Source organism: Rhinolophus ferrumequinum, chromosome 5 (assembly GCF_004115265.2).
Source record: "Rhinolophus ferrumequinum isolate MPI-CBG mRhiFer1 chromosome 5, mRhiFer1_v1.p, whole genome shotgun sequence".
NCBI lineage: Eukaryota > Metazoa > Chordata > Mammalia > Chiroptera > Rhinolophidae > Rhinolophus > Rhinolophus ferrumequinum.
The window spans coordinates 54,711,053-54,738,191 of record NC_046288.1 but is presented as its reverse complement, the minus strand read 5'-3'; the positions used below and the strand labels follow the sequence as shown (position 1 = coordinate 54,738,191).

Below are 27,139 nucleotides of genomic sequence, written 5' to 3'. Positions count from 1 at the left end.
AAGTGTCAAGAGTCATACTAGTATAAAATAGATTAATGTAGCTAAAAAGTAGTTTTTTGTTTAAATGAAGTTTGTAATTAAAAATAGGGAGCAAGTTAAAAACCAGATTTAATGCTTGAAACTACCAAATGGTTAGTAAAAGAAAAGGGTTGGAGGGAGAGAGAGAGGAAGAGAGAGAGGGAGAGAGGACTTGGGGTGAGGGGTGGAAAGGGAGAGAGGAGCTTGAGATTGATTTTGAGATCGGTCAGGCAGCATATCATTTCTCTCTCTCTCTCTCTCTCTCTCTCTCTCTCTCTCTCTCTCTCTCTCTCTCTCTCTCTCTCTCTCTCTCTCTCTTTTACATTCTGGCATAATAATATTCAAAAGATTTGAACCAGAACACTGATCTGTTTTCTCTTACTTTAAAGACCTTAAGGTACTTTTTTTTTTTTTTTTTTTTTTTTGGTCTTTCTGGGTACACCAGGAAAATTATTTAAAAGCCATCGGGGTAGCGTGCGAACTAAGAGCATTCTTCAAACAAACACGACCTTTTCTCTGTTTCTTGTACTCTCTTCTCAACCCAGCCAGAAAACCCAGACAAGTTTATTTACACACACACTCGCACACGCATGCACGCACACACTCCACACGCAGCGAGAGAGTGGCGGAAACGCCCTCTTTCCAATCCCTTCCAAACAATTATCTCTGAGAGCGAAAGAAAATAATCAACAGCCCCCTGTGCTGGCGGCTGAGCCGGGGAGCCGTCGCGAGGAGGGAGGGCGAGCGGCGGGCGAGCAGGGAAACGTGGCTCCACCGCCGCGGAGAGGATTTGTGAAGGGAGCGCGGGCCCGCGTGCGCCTCTTGTTCCCCGTGTAATTTGCAGCCAATCATCAGTAGGTGTCCGCGTCCCTGCGTCCTCCTCACCTCCGAGCCGCTCGCCCCCGCCCCCGCCTCCTCCCTCGCCGGGCGCTCGCACTCCCCTCCCCCAGCAACCACACACACACACACACACACACACACACAAACAGAGAGAGAAGGGGGGGTAGGGAGAGAAAGAGGAGAGAGAGGAGAGAGAGAGAGGAGAGAGAGGAGAGAGAGGAGAGAGAGGAGAGAGAGGAGAGAGAGAGAGAGAGAGAGAGAGAGAGAGAGAGAGGGAGAGAGGGAGAGAGAGAGAGGACTCCCCGGCTCCCTCCCTCCCTCGCACACAGCGACTGGAGACGGACGGAGAGCAACGCGCTGGGAGAGGAGAGACCACCGAGCACAGCCCCGCGCTCTCACACATACACTCACACTCGGCTCTTTCCTCTCCCCCCACCTCCTCCTCCTTCCACCCCCACCACTAACACCATCTCCTCCTCCTTCTCTCTGCAACAAGAAAAAAAAGCCATTTACAGGTATTTTTTTTTTTGATCCGCATATTTATTTATCCCCCCAACAGTTTGTTTACAAGTATTAAAGTTGTAATTGGGAGCTGCCAAGACACATCTGGATTTGTGTTTCTTTGTGTTAGGGGGTGATGTGCAACTAATTAAAGGCAGACTGGCAGCGTCTGCAAATTCTAAGGCTCCCCAAATAAAAAGAGACTGGTAAGTGATCCTTCTTTCTCTTTCTCGGGCTTTTCTCTCTTAAATGTTTGCTGTCCGTTGGGATTGTGCAAGTCGATTATTAATGCTGGACTCCAGCAACAAAAGGCGTTGCTGTATTAATTTATTAATTAATCTGCACCCGCCCCTCCTCCTGAATGTTAAATATGACCTTTGCTCTCTATGTCTCTGGTAGACCAGACACATACAATATGAGACATGTACAGTCACATTGTTTAAAGGCAAAACAGGATCATGAAGTATGGATGTCTAATTTAGCTTTGCAATAGGACTCTAGTTATTTGTGTGTGTGTTATTTTGCTTTTTAAAGAAAATCCAAACAATAGCTGTGGCTTAGGTACCTTTTTCATGCTCCAGAGATGCATTGATTAAACAATAATGACCTGGATCCTGGGCACAATCATTTTCTACAGTTTCTGGTGGCATTAAACCTTGAGGGAGGAAGGGGGAGGTGATGGCAACAAGGAAAGCTTGTGTTTGGAAACACCACTCTAATACTCTGAAAAGGGGACATTAAATTATTTCTTTATTTGGAACAAGGTCAAAAGACTAAAACGTTGAAATTTTCCCCTCCACTCAATGTGATGATATCGAATGCATGGTTGGCATAACTAGTTTTGAGGAGCAGTTACAATGTGATTCGTGGAAACTGAAGCTATATGCATATTCTTGCTGTGTCTGCCCCCACCCTCTTCCAAGCATCAAGAATATTTAGCCAGGAGCATTTTGGGGGCACCCTTTGTATTGCCATCAGAGCTCTGAAGGGAGCAGTTTTTCCTAATAGGAAACCACAGAGGTGGTTCCTGAGTGATTAGGGACTTGCTGTGATTGAAAGATGCCTGCTAGCTTCTAATCCAGCCTGGGGTGAGGTTCCTTATCTTGATTTACTTTGCCTAATAGGGATTTGTTTACATAAACCCCCTTTTTTTAGGGCACCTCATAAGCAGGTCTTGAAGTTTCTGCACTTGGAGTTTGGGCATAAATGGTTCATTAATCTAATTATAAGCATAATTACTATAATTGATATCCATTTTGAACTGAATATTTGAGACTGAGACTACTGGGCCCCATTTAGAATTCCCTGAACACCATATTCTAGACCAATATGTGTGCTTCAAAAGATGCTACAAAAAGATATTTTGGCCTAAAAAAAAAATATCTGGAAACAAAGAAACTGTTGTGTGGTTTTTTTTTTAGGTTCATATACACTTTATGTCTTTGCTTTTCTTCTTAAAAGGCTGTGATGTACCTCTTCCTCTGTAATAAACAACTAAAATACCTCTTCCTAAAGCAAAATAATGGCCTATAAGCAAAGAGATGAATGCAAATATCCAGTTAACATTAAACTTTCCTCTTAAAAGGGGCAAAAGAAAAATATCATTTTAATGGTTATTTCTTCAGGTAAACAACACCTTAAGGGACAACACTGTTTCCCCTCACACACACACACACATACATTTACTTAATGTAAAAACCAGTGACTGACAGATCCTCACACACAAAAAAAGTCCCATGCTTTCTTCTGGTCTTGGGAAGAGACAGGAATCTTCAGCAGGAATTATTGGGAATATTCTTACAGTGGCTGCAGGCACTTGTTTAAAACCTGTGACATTTTTTGTAGTATTTCAAAAAAAATCTAGTCCACCTTTTTTCCCTTTCTTTCTTCTAACAAGTGTAACACCACCCTCTTACCCCCACCAAGCCCCACCACCAAATGGCTTGTACAATTGAGACCTGTCCTTGGTCCATTGAATTAAGACCCTAACAGAGCCAGCTGTGCTGGGATTCAAACTAATGACCGCAGACACAGAAGGACACTGTGGCAGCTGGTAGTTCTTTTTTCCCTGCCTCTTTAGTTCAGATTGTATGTGGGCAGTCTCTTAGCTCTCAGTTGTATTGTGTTTGCTTACAGTTTATACTAGGCTGTATTGTAGACTTTCTCTGTACTTCATTTGCTAATTTCCTGTTCATTTTCCTCATAGGGCCATTGCTGTTTTCTACTTTACAGCATTTGCATGCCCAGGCAGCACTTGTTCACACATTTCATAATGTTTAAATGCCCTCTGCTTATAGGTAGTATCGCCCTCCCACCCCTGATTTGCATGTCTTTAGCACTCCAATTGCCCTTTTCCCTCAGCATTTGTCACCCCAGTCTTTCCTCTTTCCCTGGGTATCCTGGCTATTAATACATTTTCTCAGGAGGGTTATAAGAATAAGGGGGAGGAGCTGTGGTGTGCAGCAGGGAGGAAGGGAGCGGGGTTGGGAAGGTTGTGTGTGGGGGTCACGGCTTGATGATTGTTATGCAAACGACCTGACGAAGAATGTGGGAGCTTTCAGTGTAAGCGGTGGGGTACAGTGAGGAAGGCTGTTTATTTTTAATCTTTTTCCTCGTGCAGCTCGTTGGAATGACTTTCTTTATTTTAGTTGTAACAGTTGGAGGATAATGCAAAGGAAGACACTGCCTGGGAATTCACCGTCTGTGGAAATGCGCCCCAGAGAGAAATAAAGCAGTCTTCGCCTTGCTCTTCCCACCCAGACCCTCTTTCCCCTCCCGCCTCGGCCCCCATCCCAACACCACCATCACCCCCTTCCCTCCCCCCCACCTTCCCCCTTTTCCTACCCAGGTGTCGGACCAGACGGTCCCCACTTCCACCCTGCACCCCTTCTTCCCCCCCTGCACCATGAACACCAATGTCTGCGTGGAGCCCGGGCCGAGCCCGGAGGCCCCGGGCTTGCCCAAGGAGAGCCACCTGCCCGAGGGGGCCCTGAACAGCCTTGTGGATTACAACTCGGAGATGGAGCGCTACCGCTCCTTCGCCACCTCTTTCTACAAGACCAACGGGGGCGCCTTCCCGCAGGCGGCCAAGATCGCGCGCATCACCACCCCCATCTTCCCCAGCAGCGCCGCCGCCGCCGCGGCCGCCGCGCGCATCGGCATGTCCCCCTGGAACTGCGACAACGCGGCCACCGCCGCCGCCGCCACCGCCATGCTCTGGGGCAGCGGCGGGGGCGGGGGCGGCGGCGGGGGCGGCGGCGGCGGGGGCGGCGGCGGGGGCGGCGGGGGCGGCAGGAAATCCTCCTCCGCCGCCGCCTCCTCCTCCGCCTCCTCCTCTGCGATCCTCCCCGCGGGCGGCGGCGGCGGCGGCGGCGGCGGTGGCGGCGGCAGCGGCGGCGGCGGCGGCGGCGGCGGCGGCGGCGGCAGGACCAGCATGCACCACCGAAACGACTCCCAGAGGCTGGGGAAAGCTGGCTGCCCGCCAGAGCCGTCGTTGCAAATGGCAAATACTAATTTCCTCTCCACCTTATCCCCTGAACACTGCAGACCTTTGGCGGGGGAATGCATGAACAAGCTCAAATGCGGCGCTGCTGAAGCAGAGATAATGAATCTCCCCGAGCGCGTGGGGACTTTTTCCGCTATCCCGGCTTTAGGGGGCATCTCATTACCTCCAGGGGTCATCGTCATGACAGCCCTTCACTCCCCCGCAGCAGCCTCAGCAGCCGTCACAGACAGTGCGTTTCAAATTGCCAATCTGGCAGACTGCCCGCAGAATCATTCCTCCTCCTCCTCGTCCTCCTCGGGGGGAGCTGGCGGAGCCAACCCGGCCAAGAAGAAGAGGAAAAGGTGTGGGGTCTGCGTGCCCTGCAAGAGGCTCATCAACTGTGGCGTCTGCAGCAGTTGCAGGAACCGCAAAACGGGACACCAGATCTGCAAATTTAGAAAATGTGAAGAGCTAAAGAAAAAACCTGGCACTTCGCTAGAGGTCAGAGGAGATGATTTCTTGTTTCCCAGTCTCCCCCCTCCCTTCTCACTCCCCTCTCCTCTTCCCTTCAGGGCTTCATGTCTGGCTTCAAGATGCAGTGCCCCTTTCCTGAAGCTTCATTCGGGTTGTAAGATACCGGTGTCGGTGGTGTGCGGAGGGCACAGCCTCTCCACCACCCTCCCCAGCTGCACTTCCCTGGAACCGCCCTCCAGATGGGGAGGGCGCCCCTCCTTTTTATCTCTGAGGGAAAACTAATGTAATTGGTTTGAAAAATCAGAACTTTCACATTCAGTATGGTCAGAAATTTCCCTTGGTGGTTTCATATGCCCTCCCCCCCCCCTTATTATTTTTAAAAGTATCTCTGCCCAAAGGATTGGACACATCACATCCTATATAATTTTATTAGCTAAGAGAGACTTACCAGTGGTCCAATTATAATAGTGAGGACATAGTTTGTGGCACACAAGCCTATATTCCCATTAAAACACACACACACACACACACACACACACACACACACACTCATTGAAGCTGAAATAGAGGGGTTCAAAAGGGGATTTTCTATCCCTTTGTACAATAGTTTTTCTCCTCACCATGACACAATGTTTCTGTTTACTATTTTATTTTGTGCATATCTATTATTTTTTGAGAAAGCAGAAATAGTATAGAAAGCGGAACACCATCTGCAATTTTTAAGGAGATTTTGACTTAGAATAAAGCGATCCAATTAGTTCATTTTGGGCAGGTAATGGTAATTTTATTTAAACATGGTTTTACATGGTTTCAGAAACAAATGATACCTAAAACTCAGTTGCCAGAAAAAGATGTGCTTTGGGCTCTGTATATGACAAAGTAACCATATTTGTGGTTATAAAATTGTGCTATACACCAAGCACAGTTTTGATTGATACCCTAGATGGTCAATAATAGTTTCTTTTTCCTATATGTCCTTAAAACAGACAATGTACAGATTCTCACTTAAGTAATTGTTAAATTAGGCATTAATTATGTACAGAGATTGATGTGTTTGGTGGGAATTTCATAATGGAAATTTCATGTTTTGATCATATGGTCAAAACAAAAAAGGAAAATCACAGGTAAATGGTTTTGGTGGTATTTTTAGGCAAGAGATATGGACAAGTAATCATATTTAGCCCCTTGATAAAATTTACAGAGTGGATGGCTAGATGTTCATATGTACATGAGAACATAGTGGATTTAGCCTCAGAGAGTATTCTATGGGCTGGATTATAGGGTAAGAGTGGCTCTCACAAATTATCATCAGGACACCTGCACATTCTTTTAAAAAATTGTGAACACTTCCTCAATGAGTTTTCACCATGAAGAACTGGTCTTTAAAAGAACAAAAGAGTTAAAGATCTTTGTTGCAGGTTTGAACACAAATAAGATACAGATTTTTAAAAAGTTCTATTAATATAAATTAAAGCATGTAGCACTTTGGGATTCAAAGAAAAATCAGTATATATTGGTAGCATCATTTACTGTGATCAGTTCCATCAAAATATTGCATTTATTACTCTATAAAATAACTCATCCCTTTGTCAAAAGTTTGATTTTATTCAGGGTGGGTGGGTATTACATTTCCATTGGCAACTGTGCTTGAGTAAAGATAATAGCAATTTAAAATATATAGATCCTTGTATTTTCTTAGGTGGCAAAAATTAGTTTTTAGCTTTTGAACTTCTAGGTCTCTAAGGCCCATGGTAAATTAAAGCTCAGTTCATACTGAAATTTTCCGTTAATACCCAGTTGTTAAGAACTACATGGCTTTTATTTTTCCTCTTGAACTATGGTATCTAGAATTATAGATTTGGTATTACTAATAGGCCTCATCTTTAGCTAGACCCATGGCACTGCCTGCATCCCAATTTAGGGTATTTAGTGGACAGGACCAATGTGTAATTCTGATGTATTTAGTAAGTGACCACTCTGAAGGAATTTAATGTGAATACCAACAGGTTTTCTGCTGATTTGTCCCTTTAAGCAAATTTCATAAATTTCGGTACTTCTCCCTTTTGATTGTTTCCCCACAAACTTGTGATGTTTACATTCCTTGGGCATTTTGATCACATATGATTCCATAGTATTGCCTTTTCTTCTTTTTTAAAATCCAGGTACACGAAAGTTCTGTGGCTCTTCAAAAGATGGGTTGTGAATGGTAGGGAAACAAATTTCTGTTTGTAGAGCTCTCTGAAGATGTTTTCCTAAGTACATACCCTTCCTACCAGAGAATGGGGCGTGGTTGAAGGCTAAAATTATTAATAGAATGCTTTTTGGCGGAAAAAAAGAAAAAATGTGTGTGTGTGTGTGTGTGTGTGTGTGTGTGTGTGTGTGTTTAGTTGACTATGGTTCTATCTAGGTCATTTTTAAAAGGCAATGGCAGCATGATTGCCTTAAGCACATGTGTAACCACCCAGTTATGGTTGTAGGAAACCAGCTGGCCGCATGTCAGAGTGACAGGGTTTACATGACTGAACCAAACTGGAGCAGTGGTTGTGTGTTGGTGAAAAGCCCCCCTGCTGACCTGCTTCCCTCTCTGATTTGGTTCCTGTACGTTATCATCATCTATGGAGATGTTTTGCAGATTGGATAGATGCCCTAGCTGAGGATAGTAATTTGGGGATTCATTATGGATATACCTGTGGATTTCAGGGGTAAGTTCAGTAGCTACTATTTGTTAGCTTTAAATTATGGACACTGATTAATATCTGGATCATAATCATTACTTATATTCTTATTTATCACATCAAACCTCATGCGCCCTTCTTTTCTTTGACCTATTCTTATCCAAAAGATTGGATGCATAAGCAGATTTTCAGGGTGAGTTAAGTGAAATTAAGCCACACTCACATGGATGTGTTGGGATTCTTGCCCATGTTTTTTTTAAAGCCTTCCATCTAGCATTCCTTTTAAAACTGCTTTACTTATTTCCATAGTTTCTCCTTAGTCTCATTTTTGGAGCATCTTAATGACTTAGAAATTTGTCTATAAAATCACCTCCTTAATAAAATTCCATATGATAATGCACATAAAGCTAATTTTCCTGTGATACCGCATATAACACTTCATTTTGTCAATTACTATATTTAAAAATTATCACCAGTTATTCAAAGCAGTTATTACAAATGCTGTATGTCCCGAATGTGACAAAACTTATCTTAAAAATTTGTATCCTAAATGATCAATATTATCAGATATTTTAAAAAACGTGGTTATATATTATGATAATAAATTATAGCACTTTGTCTCATACAAAGGTGATCCTTCAGATTTTATATTCACAGCAGTTACATTTCTGATACTAAGATCTAACTTTTTAAAATATCCCAACTTGATATGGCTCAAGGGATAAAATTGTCCCGAGGGCAACCCCAGCCTCTCAGGCCGTGAACATTGTTCAGGTGACATGATTGATCTCTGTGGGACAGCATTAGAGACCACACAGATCTGGTTTCTCTCCCATTAGCTGATTTATGGAATTACATTAGTAAGCAGCGCCTCGGGAGATTTCCCTGCCCCCACTCTTGGCTCTCTGCTGTGAGTTACACACTGCCACCACCCAGGCTTTCCCTGCACTGGGGGAGGAACATGAAAGGGACACATTAGAGTGAAAAGACTGAGAAACTAGAAAGTCAGGAATAAGGATAATTCCATTCTCTTTCTTTTCTCTCTTTAAAATTTATCTGCTGAATGTACAGGCCAACAATTATTTTCCACAAATTAGGCTGAATTTCTAAGGGGTGTGGTGGAAAACATCCAGATATTGCCCCAAACTTGATAACTTGATTTAGAAGTGTTTTAGGGGTAGGGGGTGGGGCGCACATTACATATATATGCTGTTCTATGAGCCCCAGCCACACAAATGCCAATTGTAAAATTCTGGACACAGTGTTGTCTGCAGTTTGTACAGAAGGAAAGCACCTGCTTCCTGAAGAAATACATGCAGAAATTCATTGGTCATACATAAAGTAGGTGTGTCACTCAAACTTGTTCTCTGTAGTTAAATAATGAAACCAGTCAATAATTGATCATGTCATAAGTTTTTGAAGTTTGGTGACTTTAAAAAAATTTATAGGTAAAATACAATGTTTTATACTTTAAATTAAAGTATCTGCTAGTTTGTCATTTTAGATTATAATTTAAAAATGAGTTTTCAATTTTCAGTTTTAAGAATCAAAAGCATACCAGCATAAAAAATATAAATTTTTGTTTTAATCTCAAGATGCAAATATATAACTGTCAAAGGGAAAGATGAATTTATTTTCAATAAATTCAAACAAAATGATAGATATTAACATTAGAATGTAATAAATAATGTAGGTAAAAGATACTGAATTTCATAAGTGAAAAGAGAAACGCACAGAAAAATTCAGCTTTGACTGAAGTCACAAAATAGATTTATAACCAAGGTATCAGACTGTGATACAAGTCTAATGAGATTCTCTTTCCATCACCAAATTTAATACAAGATAGTCAAAATTATTTTTGAAAGAACCATACACTTTTAATATTTTCTAAATGAAAACAATACTCCCAACCCATTCAAATATCATGTAAATTATGAGCAATCTTTTGGAATGCAGTTAGGAATAGTGAAAAAAAAGTAATTAAAATTAATTTGTAAATTGTCCTATTAGAATATTTCTTCAAAATTCAATCATCATGAAACAAAATACAAACAAACAAACAGTTAGAAAGCCAATCAGAGTAAATCAACAACAACAACAAACTTTAGACTTCAATTTAATCTGATAAAAATATTTGGGTATTTTAAATAAGAATGGGAACTGTAGTGATGAGGGAAATAAAAGTTACTTGATTTTAAAACTTTTTAATAAATTGATTACTATATTGCTGCATATTTTGGGTAATCTTAGCCAACTATTTTCCTGGGTGAATAGTTAAGAGTTTTGTATAGTTTGACTTGCAGACTGATAAATACAAAACGATTTAATAAAACATAGTCTGTAAAACTAAAAGTTCAAAGGTGTGCAAACAGGATGGGCATTTCATCCATATTTGCTCTGGTTTAATGGGTTTGAGGCTGAAGGTCTATGATGGGGTGACCCTGGAAACACTGGTAGAATATTCTTTCTGGAATCAAAAGTAAAACATAAAACTATTTGAGTATTCCTCAGAAATAGGTCGCAGTGTGTTTCATAAAACACTTCTGGAGTAGTTGGTACTCTTAGAACTTACTGTGCAACCTCAATTGGTCAGGTTGTCTGAATATGTAGTTCACTTTTACCAGAAAACAGTTTACTTTTTAAGCATAACAAAATGCCCTGCTACCTAATAAATTTCACAAGGGTAGACTTGTTTCCATTTCTAACATTTATTTTTCCTCATCTTATATGAAAAAAATTAAACTCATGTATTCATCATATAAAATATGTAATTAATAGGTTAAATTCAAGATTTATAGAAAGGCCCGTGTAAATATGCAAACTGAAGAAAGGACTGCTCTTTTATTAATTGCTGTGGTCTTGTTTTTAGATTAGTTTTTAAAAAGCATAAATGAACCTAAAGTAATGGTAAAATCTTTCATTTTTATAAGTGTGATTTTTCAGTCACCGATTAGAATGTGAGACGATCTTGGCTGAGGAAGTGAAGCACTCTAGAAAATACGACTTTTTAGAAAAACTTGTTTTTCAGCAAGTTTTTTCTTTTTTGTAATTAGTGGACATTTTGAAAATTTTGTGCATGCAGAATTTTGTTCCTTCACTTATGTTTCTGCTCATTCTTAACATACTTTTTCATCTAGCATTATGCTGTTATCCTTAGGAGATTCAAAATCTTGAGGGTAGGGGCACACCGGTGGTTTTGTCCTTCAGTCCTATCTTGTTCCATCACATGCAAACACCTGTCCCGAAATTGAATTATTCTGCAGGGTAATCGAAAAGCCTCCCTGCATTCAGCATCATATGTTTGCTGTTGTTTATTGAGTTATGTTGTACCATACTTCAGATGCGACAGCCATTTAATAATGTTGAAGACTTAGCTCTGCAGGGGCTAAAAGGAGCCCAGCAGGCTTGTTAACTTCTACTCTAAAACATTATGAGAAATATTTTTCCTTTGTGAAACTTCGGGGCTTTCTCTTAATTTATTTTAAGAGAAGAATCCATAGCCAGGTATGAGAGGGAGCCTGTTAAATTTTGTTTTGTTTTGTTTTTCTATTTCTTAATGTTTAACTCATCTATTTCACATTACATTTCTTACTTACAATGGCAAAGCCAAAAATTAATTTTTCAAAGAACTGATACTAAAGATGTATTTCTTTGGCTGATATAAACCAAATATAAGTTATAATCAGAAAATCGACTACTAGTTTCTTGGCTTTTTATTTGTTTTATGATTAAAAATTACATTTGGGCTGCAAGACCACATTTAGATAATAGGTTTTGGAAGAGGCTCCACTAGCATTAAGTAAGTTACCACTTAAACAATGTTGAATACATCAGTACAACTTCTCTGACTTTATTATTTCCTCATCTATAAGATGGCGTTAATATCAACCTACCTTATAGCTTTTTAATATATATGTAGGTTAATGTTTTTTGCATACTGGAAGATGCTATACAATTTCTCTCCTATTTTAAAGTCATCAATAAAAAGTAGAGTAGAAGAAAATTATGTTTAGAGATAGTTCAGTGGACCAAGAGGTTACTTATAGTTTTCACAAATCTAAACATTGGTTTTAATCATCCAGTTCATCAAAACCTGGTTTGATTTTACTTGGAAAGATAAACCCAATAAACAAGTTTTCCTGTGCTTATACCTGTCAAATTGCCTACAGTAGTCAGTAATTAGATAATTTAGTGTTCTTCCTTTTTCTCCATCAAAGGCACATCACCACGATTAATTTATCTATTTTTTAATAGTGTGTGTGTGTGTGTGTGTGTGTGTGTTTCACTTTACTTACTCGGTACCTTCGTTTGGCTACTATTGTCTTTATTTGGACAGATACAGGGAATGATTCTAAATGTGAATTGTGAGTTTGAGAAAATCATTGGAAGGAATAAATGGTTAAATGCTTGCTTATGAATTCTAGTTGGAGAACATATTTAACAAATACTGGAATACTGTACAGTTACTTTTGTTTTGGAAGATAGGTTTTGTGTGTGAGTGTGTGTGTGTGTGTGTGTGTGTGTGTGTGTGTGTTGGGATCAAACAGGTGGACATTTTGAAATAAAACGTGAGTGAAGTGACTACAGAGACTTCTTTTTTCTTTTAAATAAGAAGAGAGTATTTGTGAAGTAAGTCAGTGAGCTGTAATAGAAAAGGCTGGTGGTTTTCTGTCAGAAAACAGCGATAAGCCCTAAAAGATTAGGAATACTAACCAAAACAGCATTAAAAACAAAGGGGAAAGGATATTCAAGCCAGGAAACAATGCCGTAGTATCTGGAAGGAACTTTGTCAAGACAGGATATGGATGTCTGCTCTGCCTCTGCAGTTATAGAAGTTTTGCCGAGAATGGAAACTAAAAACAAGGAAGATTTTTCATGACTTGACTCAGTACATTTGGTTTGGGAGTCAGAGTTGAGGCTCAAGTTCAGTGAAGTGGCAGCTGAATTAGAGACAAGGAAAAACAGATTGTGCTATAGTTGATAGTATTATTTTTATCACTTTGAAACATTTAGTAGAAGGATTCCCAAGTGTAACTAAAAGAGAATACTTCCAAGATGGGTGGGAAGTGTCCCATCTGGGTCTCATTTGCATCTAAATATCTAAATTCATATTTCCAGAAAATTCTTGAGAAAGTGAAGGAAGTGTCGGAGTATGGAGAAAACTGCTGAAAGTGCTGTTTGTTGCTCAAGGACTTAAAAAAAACTCTTGATGATTGATGGTATCAAAAGAATAGAGATCAAGTAGTAGGATGAGAAGAAAAAGGGATATATGTTTATAGATCAGGAAGAATCATGGGTATTTCAGCAAATCTGGCAATTTCTGGAGAAGATATATTTTCTCCAAAACTTTTCATAGTGAAGAGATGAAATACATTTTAAAAAGAATAATAGGCTACATGAATTTAATTGTGTGGAAATGATGATTCTGAGTGATGGTGAATCAGTGCCAGAAAAATAACTGTGCTGGGAAAAGACTTATCTGTGGGAAATGTTCTTGTTTATTGGTTAAATGAGATCAGTGATGATTTTAATGGAGTCAAGAATAAAGAAAAGAGATAAAATTCTCAGTTGTATGTAGATGGATGAGAAGTGAGAAAATGTGGAATCTCCTAGTAAACATTACTTTGCTCTAATGTTCATTCATGAAAAACAAAATAGAGACCACTGGCATTTTTTTCATCCCAAAGGACATACATATTGGATCTTGTATGTAAGGCTGCTATATAGAGAGTTAAATTCATTATGAAATGGAAGGGCTTTGGATTTTCCTTGGGTGATTCTCTTCACATAAATATGTTATTTGTGTGGCATGAAGCTGTGTTTTTCAAACTCCAAATGATAGCACATTAGTGGTCCATGAAACCAATCTGTTGGCTTACCACCAGGATTTTTAGAAACTAGAATAGAGTGGAATGAAAATATATGAGTGTATCACATGTAGTAAGAGTACATATTGTTAAACTTCTGCATCAATAATGTATGCATGCATAAATGTATATGTAGGCACATACTAGGCTGCTGTGTCAAATGTATTTCTAACTGTTGGTTGCAGTCAAAAATGTTTAACAATAGTTTAGTGACAGCAACAACACTATCGAACAAGTCTGTAGTGAGGAAAGAAATTATATTTGTGAATGGAACAATGTTAACAAGATAAAACATAAAATTTAAATGTGTTTCTATAAGTAATGTGTCTTTACTTCCCCTAGACAGGTCTGTGTATCATGAATACATGGTAAACCATTGATCAGTTCAAGTCAACAAATCTTTAGGTAGGGACTGTTATTTTCTAAGACTTGTAGTAAGTGCTGTGAATAAACACACACACACACACACACACACACACACACACACAAACGTACACCCATGCACATACCTTAGCTTAAAGAACTCAAACTTTTCTTTATTCCTGCCTTTTTCCAATACCCATGTTGTTCCCTAACAATAGAGTATCTTATTTTATCCAAGATACTTAGTTTCCCACTTACAATCTTAGGAAATGGACATATTTAACATGATATAATTGAAATTTTAGAAAACTCTGGAAGCATCTCACACCTATTTAAAAATCTTGAGATTCATTAATTCATCCTTGGCTTAATTCTTCCCCAGATCTAGATAAGAAATACAAACTGCTGTCTGTGGTCTCTACCTGGCTACCTCATGTAGTTATGTGGTATACTATTGTTTTCTGTTAGTATTACAGAATTTTTCAAGGAATGAAAAAAAAGATAAATAACTTGCCTTGAACATTTGAACATACTGAGAATCTACGGTATGACTTGTTATTTCAAACATATTTTACAGAGTACTGGGTGGCAACCCTTATTTGACCTGAATAAGAGACAGGGCCATACTGAAGTAAAGGCAGGAAAAAAAGAAAGGGAGGGAGGGATTGAAGAAAGGAGGGTAGGCAGGCTGACTGTAGTTTTACAGATTAAAAGGAATTCAGAAAGGAGCCTGTTGGCAGAAAGGATTATCATGCTCAAGGTTATCTTTTTGAGTCTGGTTTAAATAAGAAATTAGTGGAAATGGTTAATGTCTCAACATTTTTGAAAAGATTACATAAATCTGGGTTTAGACCCACTAGAAGCTCTTAGCATTGTTTCTTCTCGTTTACTAGAGTGGAAAAAATAGTTTCGGGAAATTAACTAGTTTTTTCTTTCTTCTCATTTTTCTTTCTTTTAAGATTAATTCTTTTAAGTCTGCAATTAGAAACTTACAAAGGCCCAGATGAGGAAACTAGTGTTCAAAATTAATGATGGTGTTTAGGGAGATAGACGCTCTCCAGCATTCATACAGACTAATTGTTCAAAAATAGTATAATTTTTAAAGATTATAAGAAGAACTTGCTGGAAAATACAGAATTGCACATATGAAAAAGACTCCAGAAAAATTACAAAAAGAATATTAATCACTGCATTTTATAAATCATCTGCCTGAGAAAATGTTGGGCTTATTAGTTTACTTTGCTAGTTAACTATGTGAAAATGAGTATGTTTGCAAAAAGATGGAGCACATGATACTTATAGAAAAAGTAGTTCATGAAAATTCCCTGAGGAGAAATTTGAATCTAAATACTTCAAATCTCGCTGATGTTGTGGTAGTAGAGAATTCTTAAAAGTGCATATCCTCTGAATAAGGGAGATTACCCAAATTATACTTCTAAAGAGTAACATATCATAATTTGATAAAATTAAAGTCTAACAATTTTTACTGTATATCTTTTATTACTTAAAAAAGAAAATTAAGGAGAATGACTGAAAGTCAGAACGATTTTGAATTTTAACATTCATTCAGATGGCACCTGCCATTATTAAACATTTGTTTAAAGACGAACTATTCCAAAAGCTACGTATTATTTTCAAAAATATAGTTCTAACCCAGTACATTATTGTGATAACATCTGATTGACTGAAATGCTCGAAATTTTCTCTAAATTCTTCTAAGTAATTCATGGACATAAAAAATGCTTTGTTTTCTAGGCTGGATCTGCCTCAGTGTTTGGATTTTTATCATAGACGATTCTGAACAAAATGAAGTTCAATGACTACATCCAAAATTTTACAGAATTCAGCTTAAGAGAAAAAATTCTATCAAACTTATTTTCACTTTTTATATAATACAGAAAAAAATGAATATTTTCTAAATTCTTAGATCTATAATAATCAAAGAGAAGCACCATAATTTGAATTGCTTTTATAGAGGTTAGGTGTAGCTACTATATTTTATTTGCATATAAGCTAGAGGCTGTCTAAATCATAGCTCTTGTGGTTTTAAAAATAACATCTTAATATACATTTTTAAGTTACCTCCCATTTCCTCACATTTTACATAAATGTTTTTCTTCTATAAAAGAACAAGAAAGTTCACTGTTTGCTTTAGAATTGATCTACATTTTCAAAATTGTCCAACAACTTGGTCATAAAAAGAATGCTGATTGTTTTCAATCGTTGATTAGCAATGATCTCACCTAAAGGTATTGTTGAGTTCAGCAGGAATTAGTAGAGTGACTTTGAGGGGAGATAGAATAATTTAACTTTTGTCTCTGCAGTGTGTGTGTGTGTGTGTGTGTGTGTGTGTGTGTGTATTCAGATTTATTTATAACCATCTATATTTATATATCGATTCATAAATGACATAAACATATAAATAAAATGAACTTTAAATACTTTATTCGTTCTTACAGTATAGTATTGATTTTACTAAACTAATTTTTGCTTTTTAAATCTCAATTTTACTTTTAATTTTCTTTCACACTCCTTCTTGTACATAAGGTTAAAAATACTATATAAAGCAATTTTTCAAAAACACCTTTTTAAATTTGCGGATCAAATTTTTTAAATTTGTGGAAAACTTTTCCTCTTTCTGCTGGTACCATTCTATTATAATTTATTTTCATAGGCCAAAGAACATTTCAATCATTAAACTACTATTTGTAGTACAGTAAATTTACTTATTTGTTGGAAGGATGAGGTTTGAAGTGTTTTACCAAATACTTCAAATATAATTGAATTATAATAATCATATTATATGATTGAAATATAATAATCATATATCGCATTAATCAAGAGACTTGCCTAAATAAAGTAGTTATATTAGATACTAGGACCAAAAATGGGTGCCTTTTCTGGTCACTTCTTGACCAGTGTGAATCATGATGTTAAGCTGTTACTTTCCTTCCTACTCTTCCACTCCACACACAAATTCCTATTTGGACAGTTGTTTTCCTAATGGGCTCTACCATCATATTGACTTAACTTAGTACCTTCACAACATAATATATAAACTCATCTTTCATTTACAAAAGTTAGCCAGGCTTACCGTCTAAAGTCTTGCTGTCACAGTCTGAAATCCTGCCATCTCAGTGGTGATGGTGATTCTGCTTATTTTTAAGGCAGAAGTAGCAGGAGCCCTCAGAGCACCCATTCAAATGAAAACCCATCTCTAGTTCTCTACCATTAATCAGAGAAATCCTGGCCACAAATGTCAATTTGGAAACCAAACACGTAAAATGCTCCCTATAATCACCTTAGGCCTCCAAAAAATTGGGTCCTTAAATTACTCAGTTACTTATTTGGTGCTTTCCTCCTTTTAAAGAGGGGTCTAATATTCTAATTAGTGGTAATATTGATAGGTGGTGTTAGTTTATATCTGGATAATAGAAAATAATCAGATGTGAGTATACCAAAGCTTTATACATATTATATGAGAAATAACAATGAATTATGAGAAAAGTTAACCTAGTGTGTGTGTGTGTGTATGTATGTGTGTGTGTGTGTGTGTGTATATATGACATATATGATACATATGAGTATATATATTACAGCAGGATCCAAGGAGAAAGTAAGTTAGGTATAACTTACAAAGTGAAAACAGAACAGTGCCCTCCACAACTAAGGTTGAAGGACAACAACTTGACTTGGAAAAAAGTCCTGGAAGTACACACTGTTCCCCAATAAAGTCCGGTTCCCTTTCCCCCAATAAAAAAAAAATAGTATTAATAATGAGGGAGGAGGTTATACAGGTGTGGGAGGCAAGAGGCATATGGGAAATCTCTGCACCTTCCCTAATTTTGCTATGAACTTAAAACTGCTCTAAAAAATAAAATCTTAATAAACAAATAATAATAAAAAAAAGTGAAAACAGTGCATACGTACGTCAATCCTCGTGTTTTTAAATTAAGGTATTATTATTAAAATGTAAAGTTGTTTTTTGTTATAATAGGAAATTATTAGACTGTGAGATTATCATTTATCGTAAGATAATTTTTCTCTCAGACTTACCTCTGCTGTACCTGGATTTACTAATAATTCTATTGTAGTTGCTGGATTATGATTTTTAAAATGTTATTTGTAAATAGAATATAGAAAAGTATTTCTGCTAAAAACATTCTGAGGGGGTATCTAACATTTGCTAGGTATCATTTTAGACCAATTCATTATCCAAGATTTGTATTAATGTGCATATGTGTGTATTCACATTCATAACATTATATATAATACAATTTCCCATTTCCATTTATATACAATACAACTTTCCACTAGTAAGTTTTTAAATATTGTCAGTATATGTAACTTGATATTTTAGCATTCTTTGTGAATCAAATCTTGGTAAAAAGTACTTTTTTTTTTTTTTTTTTTTTTACCATCGGGAATTCTTTTCCTTTTGTTCATCTAAAACACCCCAAAGGTTGAAAAGTATCAAAAGAGGGCAAAACAACATATAATAGTATATCTAAAGGCAAACTAGTGACTTACTATTTTATTTTGTCATATTTATTCACATACTTTCTGTTGCAAAATTCAGTGGTTCATTAAGGTTTTCAAGTTCTAGTGTGAAGAGGTAAATCAAATTCAGTGGTGGTTTCCAATTTCAAGGCCTTCAATGCCCACGCGTCCAAAAACTTAACAGTAGGAACTCCTCACAGTGAAAACGGTATTTCAAAAGACTTTACAAGAGGTTGTATTGGCTAACTACAGTTTGAAATTGCTTTGCTTTTGGTTGGAGAAAGCATCATTACATGGGAATCAGAAAATGATTGGATGACTTACGTTTCTTTAATAATAAATGGGAGTGGAAGAAATTGTTTTGTGATTAGTGTAAGAATAATGGTACCCCAAAATACTGACTTCAGCTTGGAAATCACTGCATTAGAGCCATCCTGTTTCACAGTATAGTTCTGAAGGCTTAGGGAAATCACTGAGTTTTGGATTAGAAAGTGTATGAGTAAACAGTGGGAAGATACTTAACTTTAGTTACAGAATTTGCTAAGGTCATCCGTATTACCTCAATTTATAACATGTCTTCTGCAGTAAATTTTAGCATTGAGTTATCTTTAATTTGCTCTTCAAAAACTCATGTTGAGCTCATTTAAAACGATTCGTTTTACTGCCTCCTGAATACTGCTGTATTTTAAATATTGTATTGAGATATGAATTGCCAGTGCCACCTGTCTCCATATGTACGGAGTTATAGAAACAGCATTTTCAGTTTTTAGGAAGTGAGATTTTTATCAGACTTAATATATTTTAACAAGAGTATGTAGAGGCCCTGAAGATGCTACATAGTCCGTGTGACTGCTTAGCAAGCACCAAAAAAGAGAAAGCCATGCTTAATTCTTAAGGTGGCCGCTTTTGGGAATCTTATTTATTTTATGGTGTTTAATTATTTCTTCATTGCTGATTTAATGAAAATGAAACTGAAATACGTTTCTTCCAGAGACATATTAATATATAATCATATTTTAAAAAGTAAATGTAAAATCTACTTGGGTTTGGATTATAGCATTCTTCTATTCAAGGAAATACGCTGGCTTTTTAATGTTATTTAGCAGGGAAACAGAAGCTATTCCTTTAAGCTTGAAAGTCGTTTCATATCTGGCTCATATAGGGATGACTTCTCTGGAACACCATGCTTTACAGCAGTACCTGACGGAAAACTGGGGCTGCAAACCTGCCGTCTCCAGCTCTCCCAGTCTAGTCTCCTGGGAGCAAGACGGCTCTTTGTCAATGTTGGCACCTTGCATGAGCAGTGAGGGCTGCCTTAACCAATGCTGATGAACTTTCCTTCCCGCCCCCTTCTCTTCCTGGGGAATCTGGCTTTCCTGTCACTCAGGATAACGATTTCCTGCAAGCATCACTGAGATCCAGAAAGTCACTGTAATCTCATCAAGAGTGTGATTCCCCAGCTGGGACTCCTGAATTTATATAACCCAAAGGTAGCGGGGTCAGGGTGTGTAATCCCCCACGTTGGTGCTCAGAGCTCCTGCGCCATTTAAAATGGAAGTCTTCTTACAAAAATGCTCTCATTAGATGACAAAATTGGAGAAGGTATGTCCCCAAATTAGTACAGACTTAATCAAAACCCTGTAATTTAACCCAATATTTTACCTGTGAAAACAGTATTGCTTCACCCATCTTGAAAAGAATGCAGTCCAGCCCTAAAGTAAATTTCCAGTGAGCCCAGTGAAAATTTGGCAGGAAATTGGATATGCATCATGCATTTTGTGTGGCCTATGGGGCACTGAGGAGCTTTGTTACTTTTTTAACCCTGAAATAAAACTGTTAGAGAAGGGACACTTCAAGTTTCTGGTTGAATGCTTTGATAATTTGTTCTAATTGATGTGCCAGTGATTTTCCTTAAGTTTTCTCACAGCTTTTAGGTGATTACCGTACTAATCATTTTTAGGCTCCATGACCTCAAATATCTTAATATAAAAGAGAAATCATTTTTAAGAGATGCTTCCTTGCTTATCTTCTCCCTTCCTCTGGAGCAGTGGATTGTCCATATCCTTATACGTATATGGAGATACATAGTGGTCTCAGTGTATGCACGTCACAGAGCTATTTTGTGACAGAGCCTTTTAATATAGAAAACCAGCTCTTTTCTCATACTTGCGCTAATTAATTTTTGTTCTAACAAGCATTGAAAAGTGCTTATCTTTTTTCTTAAAACAATGACCTTTGATCTCAGGTGGCATTTTATAAAGCTTGCTTTTTCTGAATATTGCAAATAACACTGAGTAGTGGAAAGAGACACAGGAAGAGCAAAAAGTTGGAAAAGAGACTTAAAAATATATTTAAGACATAAGGAGTTCATCTTATTTAAAAAATATACTCCATATATTTTTTCTGTTTATCTCTTATAAACATATATGTTTATCAGGATATAAAATTACATAAGTATATACTTACAATCTTGTTTCCAGTTGGCATCTGAGACTAAGTTGGCATCTCTGTCATATGCTATACATGTAAATGTGAATATACATGAATATATATGCACATGTTTATTTTTCATATGTGAGTCTGTAATTGCATAGATATGCTTGGATCTAACTTATCTTGTTAAAAACGACTACATTTATATAAGTATGCATACATATATAAAATTTATTCTTAGTTGGCATCAGGCAGCAAGTTGGCATCTGGTATAAACTTCTAAGTTTTCATTTACTGCTTATATGTGTGTGTGTGTGTGTGTGTGAAGCATGAATATTACAATGAATATATTATGTTTCCTTTAATTCCTTTAATGATGATTAAATAAATGTGATGAGCATATGTAATTATTACATTTATCATTCAAAAATTAATTTTAGAAAGCAGTAAAGGGTTTTTTCTCAACCAAATGATGGGGATCCAGGTATGCCTAGTGAGCTAGAGAGAATAAAACAGATGAAAACATGAGGAGTCAGAAGCAAAATATAAGATAAGAACTATTTTTTATGGTAACAGTGGACCTTTTGATTTGGGCTTTCAGAAAATACTGCATGAGTTAAATATCTTTGTATATACATATATGCAAACTTGGATTAGATAACATTAGTTTGTTCTTAACACATTCATTTTGAAATTTATTGTGTTCACTGTGAGGACAATTTTTAAAAAATATATATTTTTAATGCAGATGGTGAAAATAGCTCCGCTTTCCAGAAAACTTAGTTTATACATTTAAATTTCAATTGACATCTTAATCATGTAATCCACTTTTATTTTTAGATGGCATTACTAAAGTAAGACTGTGTCAACCAAATAAGTCATGTGTGAGAACATAAATATAGCTAACCCCAATTAGTGAAAAGTGTTTATAGTGGCATTTTTATGTATTTTCTGAAATATGAAATTCAAGTGCTGTTAATCTTTACCAGGTATGTGCATGTGTTTGTGTGTGTATGTGTGTGTGTGTGTGTGTGTGTGTGTGTGTGTGTGTGTATGTGTTCTATACCCATTCAATATTTTGGTAACATTCAACATACCAGTTTATTTATCCTCGGTTTATTTACCATCTTATGGTCTACACAGGCGTGTTGGACTGGTCTAAGGAATAAAATCAGTTTTCTTTCATTTGCCCCTACAGGAAAATTTACATTTATCTTGTTTCTGATGTATCTTTAATATGTACTCTTGTGATTATGATTTATAAAAAAAAAAAGTAAGGCATGAAGAATTGCTGTAATGTTAAATAGAGAGGAAAATTCAGGACTTAACTACTGTTTAACAAGAAAACCCATAGTAACTATAAACTTTTTGTTAAAAGCATTTCTCATATTTGGGTGCTAGCTTATTACTCTTTTGGAAATCTATAGTATTTTTATGGTACAAAGGGATAGTTATGTTCCATTGAGTATCATTGGTTAGTATAAGTTTGTTTCATATATATGACATTAATTTGGTGAAAATGTAGACTTACTTTAAAATAGTGATATATTTTGTCAGTATTGTTCTGATTAGATTATATGCAGGAATGTTTCGCATTAGTAGTTGTTAAGTGATAGAAGTAAGATTGATGTAATATTTATTGTAGTCCTGTTATAAAAGAAATTCTCCAGAATAAGATTACTTCACTGAATTCTAAACATCAGCCTTGCATAGGATGCATATGTATGTAGCAGGTACAGATGTTAAGCCCACTTGCTGGCTGGTCTTCCTGCAATTGATTCATAGTTTGAACCTTCACCTTTATTCTGATTTCTATCCATGTTCTAGGCTATGTTGCCTCTATTTTTTAGACCAGTGTTTTTTAATCATTATATTCAGTAAATTAGCGTTAAATTCAATATTCTAATTTTTGTAATGTTCTAAGATTGAACACTTACATTTTTATTAAATGTTGAAATATACAAGTCATTATGTTGTGTATTGCTGACTAAAAATATTGTTGAGGTGTAAAGGAGAAAAATCTAATTTTATACTGGCATGGAAAGAAAGCTTAACTTGTTTTCTTGCTCTTTTTTTATAGAGAACACCTGTTCCCAGCGCTGAAGCATTCCGATGGTTCTTTTAAAGCAGTAGTATATCTTATTTTCAAGGCATTTGGAAGTGAAGGGCAAACTAATGTCTTGTTTTAAGAAACTGCTTAGTCCACCACTGAAGAAAATATCCAGATATTATTTTCATTTTATGTATAGGGGTTTCTTCAAAAAAAGGAAAAGAAAAGGAAAAAAGACATATAAAAATAATCTGGGAGCTTGGGGAATTGGCCAGTCTATTTACTTTCAATATACTGATTCTTTCTTTGATGTAATTTAGCTATACTAGTGAAGTTGTTGTCTATTTTGAAAGTGGCTGTAAAAAAAAAATAAGTTTAGGTAAACCCCTGCTGTAAAATCATGTATCTTTGCAAAGTACATATCTGTACTTCATTTTCAAATATATGTGTTTCAGTACTGTAAACTGTACAGATAGCAGCTTGTATTTTGTGTGTTTAGACACAAGGAGACAATCACGTCTGAGCATCTATGGAGATTAACAGTTTGTACACAACAGTATGGTTCTGCGAGTTAAATCTGGAGCAATAAATTTTAGCTTTAAATATTTTTTGCCAGTTGTTTCTAGAAGCAGCAACAGCAGTGGCATGTTTTGCCATGCATCTTTCTGTAGAGACTTGATGCCAAGTTTTACAAGATGAAAAGATTATGATGCATCCAGCAATGACCTTCAGTTGTATTGTTATAAGAGGAGAAGATGTGATGAAAGTTTCAATTAATCTTTTGAGCACTATATTAGAGTAGTGGTTATGCACTTGCATTGCTTACAAACGAGCTGTACAGAAGGGTATACCTCCCAAATACTTAGTGTAGTTGACTTGTCTTGGGTTGCACTGTAAGACGGAGTACTCAGAGTAGATGGAACATGCAGAATCAGTTGTATTAAAAAAAAAATTAAACAGTGTTTTCTAGGATACAGAATAAAGTACCATATCTTAGGGGGAGAAATCCATGACTGACATCTTTTGACCAGTCCAGCAGGGCTGTATGTATTTTTTGTTTGTTTATTTTTTGCCTTATATTTTCGTAGGAAAAATAAACCATAAAATGTATCCAAATGTTTTAATTCCGTGTATGATATTAAGGGGATAGTTTTGTTTTAAAATTTGAACACATGAAGGCCTCCTGCATTGAGGCACGGCTAGGTATATTTTTAAGTTAAAAAGAATTAAACACTTTCATAAAAGTGAGGCATTTTAATCTTTTTATCTTCCTTTCTCATAGCCTCACAGTCGTACCTGTGGCCTTCCTCTAGGCCCCCAGTGGAATGTTCCATTGCTCCCATGTCCATTCTTGTCACTCGATGCTGTTGTCGTTCCTGAGAAGACAGGGCCCCACTCTGTGGAATTCCATAAATGCAAACAGCCCCCAAATACAAAGGAGTAATGCTTCATAGGTCCTGGGTCACCTTTTCATGTAGAATTTGGTTTTCTTATGGCAGTCAGGGTTCCTAAGGCTGTCCCAGGAGGACAAATATTATTTGTGATGACATGATACCTAAAAAGTTTATTTATTTTTTGTCAGATATCATAGAGACTATTTTCAGCTTCAGCAATAAAACAGAGTTTAGCAAAAACACAGAGTATTGAAGTTGCCATGTTACTGTCATTTTTTGTTCTTTATCCACTAGCCAGTGATTTTAGCCTACGATATCCATTTAGCCTTTTGAAAAATGTTAGCAAAATGGATCATGCAAAGAAAAATAACTTGAGAAGAGAGAGGGTGATGAAAAGGACTCAAAATCTTAGAAAGACTAGCATATGAGTAATTTTAAAAGCCTACTTGTAGTTTTGAATGGGAAGTAATTTAACAGAGGAGATTTTTAAAAACGTGGAAGGAGCACTTCATCATGAGAGTTCTGGAGGGAGGAAGGGTGGATAAGTTATAAATGCCAGTGTGAAAAACAAGTTTGTGTTAGTTAACTTGCCTAGAGTATGAATGCAAGGTCTACAGTTATGATCAAATTGCCTTTTTGAGGAAAATTCATGATGTATTACACCTATCCATGTTTAGAGAAGAGAATTGAAAAATCACAGACTAAAATGTGCTGTATATTAATTTTGAGATAGCTTTCTACTTGCTGTATATTCCTTTGAGGGTTTCTAGTTAGAATTTCTATTTCTGCTGTAGGAACAATGAGAGCTATATGAGTTCTTTCTAGTTCCATTTTTATTTTACTTATTTTTTAACCAATGTGCTAATTAATTACAAGTAAGTGAAAACTTACTTCACACTCAAACGGTAAGCTTGCTTTGCTTTTTGGAAAATGATTGTTATTACAGAAGTGAAACAAACTTTTTTCTATTCGGGCTAAATTAGGCATACAGTAACGTATAAAGATCTCATAGCAATGTACCAAGAGTCTAAAATACATGCTAGTGTTGCATGTCTTGATGTGTTTTTGTTGGTTGGTTTTCTTAAAGAACTTATAAATCTGTATATTGTAAAATGTGGTGTTTTACATGTCAATTCAATTTTTTAATGAAAGAAAATCTGTTGATTATTAAAATGGAAAAGTGTAGCTTTTCTTTAATTCTTACATGTTTTTATTCTTGATATTGTTCTTTTACACCACCTTTTTTATGTTTTTGGTAAAACTCTATTTATATAATGTAGGGTGCGTATAAAGTTCTCGTTGATGATATTGAAAAAAGATATTACTCTTTTGGCCTCACTCTAATTCTCTTCCCGCTAAATCTATGTACTGAGAACTTGTAAAGCATATCATTATGACCCTACGCGGGTGATTTAAAGGTTTACATTTTCATCATTCTAAAATACCAATGAAATGTAACTTTTAAAACTTCCTCACTGTATGTTTCATATTCAGTGTATATAGATCATGTGAACTATCTACACAGCTTAAAAAATTACATATCAGATAAGCCAAATATAACTTTGTAAAGAGAAGTCTACATACACAGGAGTCTTGCTTTCTCTAGGTGTAGACGAAGGGATGCCATATACTGTCAGCATTTGGGGAAAACATGGAAAATCCTTGGGGTGGTGGTGCATAATGCACCGATTTCATTGTCAGCTGTCACTCAGCACCCTAACTAACATCACAAGAACACCATAATGCAAATCTCTCTTTCCAGGTTTTCAGACCAAAATGGCTTTCTGATGGATTCTACCTGTATGTGTACAAGTGGAGGAATATATACAGAAATGTGTCCATCCTTGAGAGAATAGACAAAAATAATCTTCCTCCAGTATAAGAGTATATAAAAATGCCCCCTGGTTGCTTAATCCTCAACACCCAATATCCTTCTTCTAAACACATTTATAGGGAGCGAGAGATAGTGAGCTTCCTATGAATTAATATTAAGCAATCACTAAAAGAAAGGAATATTCCTTTTCTTTCATTCAGAACCCCTGGCATGTAAGTTGTACAATTAATACTAAAACACATGAAGTCTTTAAGCTGATATTATCTGTAATCAAATAATGAGAAAACGAAAGCAGTTAAATGAACACACCATTCAGGGTCAAATACGTTAGCAAAAAGCTGTAGTGGGTCTTTGATCATGGTTAGATTCACAGTGATATCAAACAGTTGGTTCTCATCTAACAGCTAAATGTTTTAGATTTTGTTTTTATTAAATTTGGCAGTTTCACACTGAGATCTGTATTCCTAGTGAATGAAAGACAGCTACTATGTTAGGAGGGATTCTGTTTTCACAATTGCGAGGAACTCAGAGATATATCAGGAACATGGGCCACAAAATGTACTCCTTTCACAGTGTTCTCCTATTCTGAACTGTGCAGTTATCTATTACATTTTCTAATAGATATTTGTGTAAGGTGTATGTATGCTTGTGCAATTATAAAAAAGCAGTTTTGGAAAACAGTGTATTTATTAAAGAAAATTACTTA

At 36.6% G+C, this 27,139-nt stretch overlaps 1 protein-coding gene across 2 annotated transcripts; it reads left to right on the top strand.

The window, feature by feature from the left end:
- The first annotated feature begins 742 nt into the window (after nucleotides 1–742).
- On the top strand, nucleotides 743–27,139 carry CXXC4 (CXXC finger protein 4). 2 transcript variants are annotated; one of them, XM_033105329.1, is made up of 4 exons: nucleotides 743–872; nucleotides 1,490–1,565; nucleotides 4,008–5,344; nucleotides 23,236–27,139. In XM_033105329.1, exons 3-4 carry the CDS (start codon nucleotides 4,265–4,267, stop codon nucleotides 23,278–23,280), a joined length of 1,125 nt encoding a protein of 374 aa, XP_032961220.1. In that variant the 5' UTR covers nucleotides 743–872; nucleotides 1,490–1,565; nucleotides 4,008–4,264; the 3' UTR covers nucleotides 23,281–27,139. The 2 variants fall into 2 exon arrangements, with proteins under 2 accessions (XP_032961220.1, XP_032961221.1); XM_033105330.1 differs by lacking the exon at nucleotides 743–872 and adding an exon at nucleotides 1,167–1,373.

Excerpts from the sequence above, each read along its gene's own strand:
- CXXC4 (XM_033105329.1), top strand. The coding sequence starts at position 4,265 with ATGAACACCAATGTCTGCGTGGAGCCCGGGCCGAGCCCGGAGGCCCCG. Across the intron at positions 5,345-23,235 it reads AACCTGGCACTTCGCTAGAG|AGAACACCTGTTCCCAGCGC; the intron begins GTCAGAGGAGAT and ends CTTTTTTTATAG.